Below are 11,160 nucleotides of genomic sequence, written 5' to 3'. Positions count from 1 at the left end.
GTCCTCACTGCAGGAGGGAAAGGGGTAAGGGAGGTGGAGGAGGTTAGAGGGGGTAGATAATGACGGAGGGAGCCCTGGCTTGGGGTGGTAAACACACAATGCGATATACCGATGTGTATTCTAGAATTGCACAACTGGAAACTGTACAATTTTATTAACTATTGAGACCCCAATAATTCCAATGAAAAATCTAGAAGCTCAAAAATATATATAAAGAAAAACACACACACAGAGTTTTGAGGCTCTTCAGACTCTTATGGCCCCCAGAGGGGCTTTGAGTGTCCAAGGCATGAGATAGAAAGAAAATATGTGAACAATGCCAAAGGCAAGAAGTTCCTCCTGTACAACCGGCTGCAGCTCTCCCGCATCTACCCCAAGGGCCAGTGGCTGGACTCCTCCAATTATGATCCCTTGCCCATGTGGATCTGTGGCAGTCAACTGGTGGCCCTCAACTTCCAGACACCAGACAAGCCAATGCAGATGAACCAGACCCTCTTCCTGAGCGGCGGACACTGTGGCTACATGCTGCAGCCCAGCGCCATGCGGGACGAGGCCTTCGACCCCTTCGACAAGAGCAGCCTCCATGGGCTGGAGCCATGTGCCATCTGCATCAAGGTGCTGGGCGCCCGGCATCTGCCCAAGAATGGCCGAGGCATTGTGTGTCCCTATTTATTTTTCAAATTAAAAAAAAAGCAAAGGAAAATAGAATGAACGACTTCATGATTTGGGGCATATTTTTCTTTGAAAATTAGTCAAACACCTCCATGCTTCAGAAGACATTTCCAGGGTGTTGACACTTCTCTATCACCCTGCAAATTTTGATTCTTATTTATTAAATGGATATGACCTTGCTGTAATATTATTAATATTTCTTACTGTTCTGGACTAAATGCTAATGTCCTCACCACACCCATGTATAAATCCTGGCCCCCAGTATGTTAGTATTTGGAGGTGGAGTCCCTGAGAGGTTATTAGGTTGAGATGAGGTCATTGGCAGTGGTGCCTTCACTGGTGGGATTAGTATCCTTATAAGAAGGGTAAGAGACATGGGTGGTGTCTCTCTCTCCATGAGAGTAGAGAGAGGTTACATGAGCACACAGAAGAGAAATGTCAGCTCTCTACAAGTCACTGGACTTGTCAGCTAGCACCGTGATCTTGGATTTAGTCTCCTGAACTGTGAGACATAAGTATCTTTTCTTTAAGTCCATGTCTATGATATTTTGTTATAGGGGCCCACGCTAATGCAATTAGTAAATTAGTCTTGGAGTTCAAAAGTTTTAGCTGGTTGGATATATAAATATATCAATAATATTCTCCTCAAATCTTTTAACTTTGTCACAGGTGTACAATGCTAATCCTTGCCTTCAATCATTACTCATTAAGAGAAATATGCTACACCAGCAACTTAAATTTGTTTGTTCATTCACTTACACAGTAAATAATAGTTATTACATTTTGATTATTTAACTTTATACCAGGTACTTTCTTTGGGTTTTCCAAGTACTTATTGATCTAATAATCATAACAACCTTGAGAATTAGTGTTATGATAATAATACCATTTACAGAGTAGATAATGGAGACAGAGATTGGTTAAATAACTTGTCCAAAGGCCCAGTTAGTGTGTCTCAGCAAGGCAAGACTGGAGCTCAGCAGTCCAGCTCCATTATGGTACCTTGTACCATAGCCATTTGATACTGCGTCCCTACCAGGCACTGGGGCAGATTCTGGTGAAGAAATGGTGGGAGTGGGATGCAAAGGTGAGCAAAGCGAGCAAGGATCTCCATCCACTGAGAGATTACTGTGTAGTAGAGGAAAAGATGATCTATTCTTCCCCAGTGTTAGCTCCCTTTTACTCTTTCCAGACCTGCTATTTGTCTTTCTGGTTACATTAAACTCGAGCTTGGATAGTATGCCTGCAAATCAATAGTTTTTAAAGCACATGGTACATCAAATGTACCTCATCTGTTCATTGCTAAAAGTTTATACTTAACAATTTAAAAACTGCCATTATTGTTTGTTTCCACTACCATTGTACCAGTTCAGGTTAGGTGGAAATTATGCCCTGGGTGATTTTCAGAAAAGTCTGAGATCACAGAAGCTTTCGCCATCTGTGTTCTATTTATTTTGGCAGTAAGTGTGATTCAACAGGTGAACTATGTGGTACTCTCCAGACCGTAGGAATTTTAGAGGTGTGAACAGACTTTGCCCTCATAGGCTTTCACTTCATATGTCCATTTTTACAGAGAGCCAGAAATAGTTCAGTGTGAGCTGGATGACAGGAGGCGAGCAGAGAGAAGCGCTGTGTCACCACATGTCCTTGTCTCTTTCTGCGTGTCCCTCACACCAGCGTGCTTTGAGCTTACAGCCCTGCAGTCAAAACCACTTACATTTTTCATGCCACTGTCAGGTGCCAAGAACTATGTGAGTATTCTGACATACGTAACTTGATGCAACCCTCACAACCTTATAGAAAATAAGGGTTCATTTACTGTCCAGAATGCCACAGTGAGTGGGTGGTAGAGCATGTTGGTCTGACTTCAGAACCAAAAGGTCTTTTAAAAGAATGTGTTCTACCACCTTTTGGGTGCAGCTGTAAGCACACTTTCTGAAGTGTAGTCTGTAGAATGTTTGTTTTTGCAGATATTTGACGGGGGAAAGTTGTATGGCTAAATAAACCTAGGAAAAGAAATCAAACTCAGACAATTCATAATGCATCTTAATATATGAAAGGCTTGGGGAAGTGATACAATAAAGGGACTTCAAAAATTATATGACTGTTAAATCCTTTTCCTATTCAACTAACTTCTAATATTTCAAGGCTCCGGGGAAATTCTGTCATTATGTTCAAGTAAAAATATGTCTACGTTAACCTTGCGAATGACCATGGGTCTCACGTGACCCAGCATTGGAAAATCAGGCCTCCTAGGATCCCTTTTGTTGGTTTTGGTAATTAAATTGACACATTTTGTCAGTTGTTGTTTCCTAGTCACTCCACATCCACCTAGCAGGGGGTCCGCCCTCCATTTCCAAACCTGTTTGTACCTTGATCCTTCAGAAAATGTAATTTTGTTATCTGCAAGAAATGCATAAAATCAACAATGTTAAATGTAAAAAAGGACTTAGCACATCGACACAGCTGTAAGACTAAATCACCAGCAACCAGTTTCTGATACTGATAGTTGATTTTCAATATAGATTTGGATACACTGTGTACGGGTGCTGGCTGGTGCAATAGCCACACTAAGCAGACGGCGAGCATGTAGCCATCTTTGTCATTATGTTCAAGCAAAAATATGTCTACGTTAACCTTGCGAATGACTATGGGTCTCACGTGACCCAGCATTGGGAAATCAGGCCTCCTACAATCGCTTTTGTTGGTTTTGGTAATTAAATTGACACATTTTGTTGTCTTACATTAGCTCTGTCCCATCCTCCACTCATTTTACTCTGGAATTCTATCTTTTCTTCTGCCTCTAGCTGTTCAGGTTGAATTTTTCAGACTTATATGATGTAGGAATTAGGTGTTTATTGGCGTAGTTTTAAAATAGGATTTGTTCTGTAAGACTTAGGAATTATTCTTTTGACATATTCAACATATGAATTTTACATTCCTATATTTGTACCAGAGTTGAATATTGCCATTACATTAATTTGAAATTCACACTCACTCACAGAAGAAATTTTATTAAAAAAACAACAACAAACTAGAGGCAATTAACCAAATCCAAAGTCCGTCACACTTACATATTTCCATTTGCCAAACATGAGATTCTGAGGTACATCGAGCCGACAAGGCATGATAATGGTATCTCCATATGCTGAATTTACAGTATACAATCCAAGGCCTGAGGAAAAAAAGAAGGAAAAGACAGAAATTTTTAAATGTTTTCTCGAGGTAACAAAGTACAGTAGTCCCTCTTACCCGTAGACGATACATTTCAAGACTGCCACTAGATGCCTGAAACCACAGACAGTACCAACCCCTAAATACACCACGTTTAAAACCTACACATACGACACACCCATAATAACGTTTAATGTATAAATGAGGCACAATAAGGGATTAACGACAATAATGAGCAGTAAAATAGAACAAGGCAGGACTGCACAAGATGTAATCACACTTCTCAGAACGGTGCTCATTTTTACCTTAGTTGACTGTGAGGAACAAACCTCAGAAAGCAAAGCCTTGTGTGGGTGCGAGGGGACCAACTACTACAAATCTCTTCCGTTTAAGATACATATCTTAATGAAGGTTATTTATTATATCTTCAGTGACATACTAAGTGTGTGAAGCTATGGCATATTTACTATCTAAATATCATCAGCACTTATTTAGTTACCAGGTCTTTGAATGTCACACAATTCAACCTGCAGACCACCCCAGTTTTATCAGGGAATATGTAAAAGCGAATTCCAAAGTACCACAGTGAAATCTGGATGTGAATTTTTCTCTGGATTTTATAGGAAAGTCATTCACTGTATTTCACAGATGTGTGGAACTAGGCTAAGATTACCATGTGTTAAACTGAGTATCAAAATTGGGCCTGACCTGTGGTGGCACAGTGGATAAAGCATTGACCTGGAATGCTGAGGTCACAGGTTCGAAACCCCGGGCTTGCCTGGTCAAGGCACGTATGGGAGTTGATGCTTCCTGCTCCTCCCCCTGTTCTATCTCTTTCCTCTCTATCTCTCTGTCCTCTCTCTTTCTAATAAAAATGAATTAAAAATTAAAAAAAATAAGTATCAAAATTAACTTTAAATATAATTGTATTTTTCACGTGATAATATTGTTGTAATTCTCTTCTGATAAAAAAAAAGTTTAAAGTATTAAACACTAAGAACCAATACATGTCAGGCCACATTAAATTTTAAAAATAGTTGGAAAATAATAAAAATGGCTTATTTTATAGTAGTAATGGTTAAAATACTAGTTTTCACTTTTTTCTAGTTTTAATTTTAATTGTATAAAAATTATTATCACAAGAATTTGTTGTATGAAAATTCTTCATAAAGTATTTACAAAGTGATTTATCCTACATTTTTGACAATCTAATTAACTATAATTTGCTACTAAGGCACTGAAAACTTTCTAGTATTGTTTAATTCTTTATTGAGAAAAATATTTAAATGATAAAAAATTAAATTGTAAAAAAAACCCACCGTTTTTGCATATGTATGTAACGGACTAATCAAATCCATATATATTTATGAAGTTTTAAAAAACTTAGACGTTTCACCTGTCGATTTTACTTAGGAAACACCTCAGATTTTTTTTCCTCGTATGGTTTACAATAACTTTTAAGATTAAATACTTTCATAATTCAGATATGTCATTTTCAGATGTAAGAGTGAAGGGGCTAATTTTAACTGTAGAGAAAAAATAATATTTCGTCCACCAGGTGGTGCCAAAGTGCAAAGTTAAGGCAATTTATAACATAATAAGACCATCTTAGGACTTTCTGAAGAAACAGACAGGGTAAATACGTATTTTCACCATTACCTATCGATCCACATCTGACATACAAAATTTCATACTGGGATTGTAATTATTAATCTGTGTTTTAAACAAAAAGGTAATAAAATTTCTATTTTAAAATTCTGTCATTTAAGGAAGCTCTTTACCTTTAAAGCAATTTTGATCCAGCAAATAAAAACATTACAAAACCCATAAATTTTATGTTGTTTATGCTACCTAACAACTAATTTCAATAATTTTTAACATTGTTAAAATAGAGGATGCAAAATGTAACCCATGAGAATGTGGTTTTCACTTGCTATTTGAGACAAGAGGTTTACTAAAATTGTTTATTGTATATTCAGTGTTATAATAAAAATTATTTCAGTAATTTTTAAATTGCTTATAGTCTTCTTTATGTTGTAACTTTAATCCCCTTAACTTTAAACCATCAGAAAACATAAGCCTGTAAATGAAGTGCTGACTCTTCAGCCTTATTAAAATAGAAATTGTGAGGGTTTAGGTTTACGGTTGCAGACATGCAAACTAAGTGGAGTTAAGAAATTGCTTTATTTCACCATAACAGTACTCTCTATCTACAATGCTTTGGCTCGTAAGTGTGGAACATCTATCATGTACTTCAAGCTCTGCTCATGCACTACACAGTGATAGATATGCCTAGCCAAGAAAACCATTTTGGGATTTAATGTTTTTGTTTTTATTTTCATCAGCATAAAGCAAGGTGCTTGACTATGTAATCACTCTAAGATACTCTGGATCGATTCCCTAGATTACGGCAGGACACCCTCTTTCGACAAATGATGATACTCCCATGGTTGGTCAAGAGGTGAAAACAACCTACAGAGTTTAGGTACCAATGAGGTTAATCCTTTGCCACGTATACAGAGAAGTAAGAAAATTCCTTTTCCAAAAATTTAATGCTTTACTCTTTCTTATAGATCATTTTTTTTTACCTTCTCTAGAAAACTTTAATGTGATTATATATATATATAATTTTATAATACATTTTAAAGCTCTGTGAATTTCAAGTCTATAGTAGCGACAGTACCATGGGGACAGGAACATATATGTTTAGTCCTTGCATTCCTAGGAGCAGCTCCTGGCATCAAACGGGTCTCTAATAAGATGATTTCTGACTGGAACCATGTGGAGTCCTTTCTATTTTAGTCATCAAATTAACTTCTGAAAATCAGAAAGGTGTTGGTAACACTGGGATTTTGAGAATTCCTACCGTATATCCTCAAGGCTGTCATATACTGTCTGATTTAAATTTAGTTTAATAGAATTCCTCAGCAATTTTCTCCCTATAATACTAGTTGGTTAAATTATTCATGGGTTTTTAGCCTAGAGATTATTGGATACTACTGGAAATGTATAATAACACTTATGATGTCCTTCCTTAAAGAGGTTAAACATAAAAGTGACAAGAAATGTGTGTGTGCATTTCTATGTGGTGCATGTTATATTTACACGTACATGCATATGTCATAAAGTACTTTAAAACGGGCTAGAAATGTTCTGTAATGTTAAATGTGTTCTATACAGTTAAGCTATTGCTATAAATTATTAATACTACTGTTCCTATCAAAATGCCCTGACATAAAAGATAAAACATGTTATATTTGAGAAGCTGTGTATAATTATTTAAGTATTTTTTATGAAGAGTTATTAACTAAAGAATAATAGAACTAGAAAGGCTATATAGGAGAATTCAGTAAAAATACATAAGAAATCACAGCATTAGAAAAATATTTTGACTAAATATGATAATTCTGACATATAGAATCTCAGAAAGTGGTTATAAAATACAAGGTAGTTGTAGTTATGAATTTTGTACAGCAAATAATTTAAAGGAGGACTAATTGGTAAAGATTTGAAGTTAGTGAGCCCTGGCCAGTTGGCTTAGCTGTAGAGCCACTGCCCGACATGTGTATGTCCTGGGTTTGATTCCCAGTCAGGGCACACAGGAGAAGCGACCATTTGCTTCTCCACCACTCCCTGCCCCCCACCTCAGCCATGGTTAATTGGTTCAAGTGCATTGGCTCCAGATGCTGAGGATAAATTCCTGGAGCCTTCGCCTCAGGTGCTGAAAATAGCTTGGTTGCAAGCAATGCACCAAATGGGCAGAGCACCAGCCCAGACAGGGGTTGCCGGGTGGATCCCGGTCTCTTTATCTCTCCTCTTATCACTTGAAAAAGAAGAAAAAAATTAAGATTCGAAGTTAGGTGATTACTTTTTATTTCTTATTGAAATAATAAAAATAGTATTAACTTTGGCCATATTGGTGAAAAATATTTTTTCTGAATAAATTAATTATTAAGGACTATCAAATTCCCAGTAATCATTCTCTTTGCATTGCTAACATAAATATTTGAGTTGAGGTAACTTAAAATTCAGAATATGCTACCACATTTCAAATAGAAGAACAGTAAATAATATAGGAAATCGAATGAGAATTGAACAGAGTCTAGTTTTACATGTTGTAATTGAGTATGGTAAATAATTTTTTGTTGTATTCATTTTTTTATTTATAATTTTAATTTGTGTTTACATAGATTCAAGTGTTCCACTGAATATATCTCTCCCACCCTTTATTCCCCTTGGCCCCCCCATAGCCCCTCCTCCCAATACCTTCCCCCCTTCCCTCCAGGATTTGCTGTCCTGTTCTCTATACTGCTGTGTTATGTATATATAATTTCCTTAATCTCTTTCCCTTCTCTGATCCCATCTTCTCTTCTACTTTCCCTCTGACCACTTTCCCTCTGGTCCCTTTGATCCCGCCTCTGCCTCTGTTCCGTTGCTCAGTTCACATTGTTCATTGGATTTCTCAAATGAGTGAGGTCATATGATATTTCTCTTTCTCTGCCTGGCTTATTTCACTTAGCATGATAGTTTCCAGGTCCATCGATGTTGTCATGAAAGGTAAGATTTCCTTCTACTTCACAGCCCTGTAGTATTGCATAGTGTATATGTACCACTGCTTTTAATCTACTCATCCACTGACAGACACTTGGGCTGATATTGGCTATAGTAAACAATGCTGCAATAAACATGGGGGTGCATATCTTCTTTTGAATCAGTGATTTGGTATTTATAGGATATATTCCTAATATTGGGATAGCTGGGTCAAAGCTCAGGCCATTTTTTAATATTTTGAGTAATCTCCACACTGTTTTCCACAGTGGCTGCACCACTCTGCATTCCCACCAGCAGTGTGTATTCATTTTTAATAACATCATCATTCTTTAAAGCATTTTTTTAAACTTTGCAGTCCTGTTAAGTGTCACAGAAGGGTTATTAAACTGGCTCAGTGCTTATCAGAAATAACTCCCAGCTGGCTGGGTAGCTCAATTGATAGAGCATTGTCTCTACACTCCAAAATTGCAGGTTCTATCCCCACTCAGGGCACATATAAGAATCAAATGATGAAAGCAGAAATAAGTGGAACAACAAATTGATGTTTCTCTCTCCTTTTTTCTCTCTCTCTCTCAAAAAAAATCAATAAATAAAAACGAATAACTCCTAGTTCCACAGAAATTTTAGAGAAATTTTTTTTTGTGCAAATAAATTATTGGGGGGAAAAAGGTAGAAATAAAAAGGTTATTCTTAGAAGTTACTTTCATATTTATTTGACTAAATTTGACAGTCAATTTCCCACACCTCTGTCCCCCAAAAATCTAAACTCGAAAAACCCTCTTGGTTTTTTGGTCCCCAGCAGGCACATATTTCTCTGGAATACCATAGGGTGCACCTGGAAATCTTCTAGGGCTCACCAGTGTGCCCTGTCGCATACTTTGAGAACCACTGCCTTAGGATTTTGTTGATAACTCTCCTCAGATCCTTTGTTCTGACGACGAGACTGGGATTCTCACACATTTGTCCCACAGTTGACCTTTGTGTTTTCCATGTCAACATTCCTCAGTGAGGAATTTTTAGCTAGGCTGTGGGTCTATGCCAATATGCCAAAACAATGGTTTCTTTTCAAGCACAAACTTAAATTAAGACACATAAAATTACTTAATGCTGTGTGTTCATGCATGTATGTGTACGTTTGTTCATGAGAAGTAAGGGTAAGACAGAGCAAATACAATGAAGCAAAATTTTTTAATTTTGTACATGGAAAAAAGAATATTCTTTATTTTATATTAAAGTAGCTAGTCAGTCACAGTAAAGAGGACTAGACAGGAGACTATTTAAGCATATTTTCCTTTTATACTATATAGTTTATTCATTATTAACATTTAAAACATTTATGTAATTAATAATATATGTTAGTTGAAATTCATAAAGTTGACTACTGTCTACTACCATATTTCTAATTATCTATGACTTGATGTTGTGTTTTTAAGATGCTCATACACAGAGCATCTTAGACAATTATTCCACTCAGACAATTATTCAATATAATGCAATACAACTAAAATATTAGGAGGACTCTGTTGTCTTTGGAAAAGTGTCTAGCTAATAATATTTTGGTGAAAATAAGTAAAATATTATTTTCTTTCTGCTTCCCTTACTGCGCTAGTTCTTACATTGCCCGTATCCAGATTCTGAGGACTGGAATTGGGAGCTAGCTTAGCAAAAGGGGTAGGCAGAAGAAACCAATATTTGAACTCTCCCCAGGTTAAAATAAAGCAAACGAAAGACAAATATATTTATGCTCCATTGTTCTGAATACTTTCTGAGCATGAAAGTACAGGTTTTCCTACTTAAGAGCATCAGTTTTATTTAAATGGTGAGACTTATATTCTCCTGTGCACTTTGACATAAATTGTATTGAAATTGTGAATACAGTTCAATTACTTTTAGCAAGGACAATAACTGTACTGTGTTCTTGAAACCACTATCAACAAGAAAGCAGGCACAATGCCTCACAAAGACATTAATTGCATCATGTGAAGTAATGGAAACTTTTGCAATTGAGACTAGAGTCTGCTTCAGAAAGAGTTTATAGTTTTTACATTATTAATTTTTTTGAAAATAATTTAATGCCATAACAACTAAAAGACCTCTTGATTTGAGAAAATCAAAGCTGTCTTTGATGATACTCCCAAATTCCCAAACAACAAATTCCTAATAGCTTTACTATCTCTCAAAATGTCTTAGAAGATATATTAGAAAGACTTTTGGCTAATAAGATCATCATTGTTTTCACAGAAAATTTCAGTTAATTATGATTGTGCTTATTGTTTTACTTTATCATGTAAAGTAATATGCAACAGCATTAGAGAATTTTAATTTATAATTGAGGTAGTGAATTACCAGTGATAGTAAATAAATTGTTAAGGCTACTGAATGAGTGGAGTGGCAAACTGCTGCTTCTGGATTGGTTGAATGGTCTTGTCCAGTAAGCTTAGTTCTGGTTTATTCCATGTTAAGTATTAACTAGGCACCAAAAAATGTTTGCATAGGCTGAACTAGGATTTTGTTCTTTTTTCCACATGCATCCCAATTAGCATTGCCAATGTCTCCTGAGGATATAGATTTAAATCAAGCATGGTAAGAGATAAAGGTTAAAGGTATTTAATAGGTTTTCCGACATATATGGTACAGATTGCTGGTTGGTTTCTGAGACTGAGATTTGTGTAAATTCCATGCTTTTAACTGACAATCCCCCAGAGGTGATGTAATATAATTTAAGGTCATAGGAAGAGAATAATGGCTTTCTGTGGCATTTTT

General features: G+C 36.3%; 1 protein-coding gene across 2 annotated transcripts in view; it reads right to left on the bottom strand.

The window, feature by feature from the left end:
- ALCAM (activated leukocyte cell adhesion molecule) overlaps nucleotides 1-11,160 on the bottom strand; it is a 226,963-nt gene that overhangs the window by 49,656 nt on the left and 166,147 nt on the right. For both annotated transcript variants that reach the window (XM_066240915.1, XM_066240914.1), the window contains exon 2: nucleotides 3,747-3,847. In XM_066240915.1, the coding sequence (XP_066097012.1) occupies nucleotides 3,747-3,847 (101 nt within the window). The remainder of the gene's footprint in view (nucleotides 1-3,746; nucleotides 3,848-11,160) is intronic.

This window comes from Saccopteryx bilineata, chromosome 8 (assembly GCF_036850765.1).
Source record: "Saccopteryx bilineata isolate mSacBil1 chromosome 8, mSacBil1_pri_phased_curated, whole genome shotgun sequence".
NCBI lineage: Eukaryota > Metazoa > Chordata > Mammalia > Chiroptera > Emballonuridae > Saccopteryx > Saccopteryx bilineata.
The sequence above is the reverse complement of the archived record's forward strand: the minus strand, read 5'-3'. Positions and strand labels throughout refer to the sequence as shown.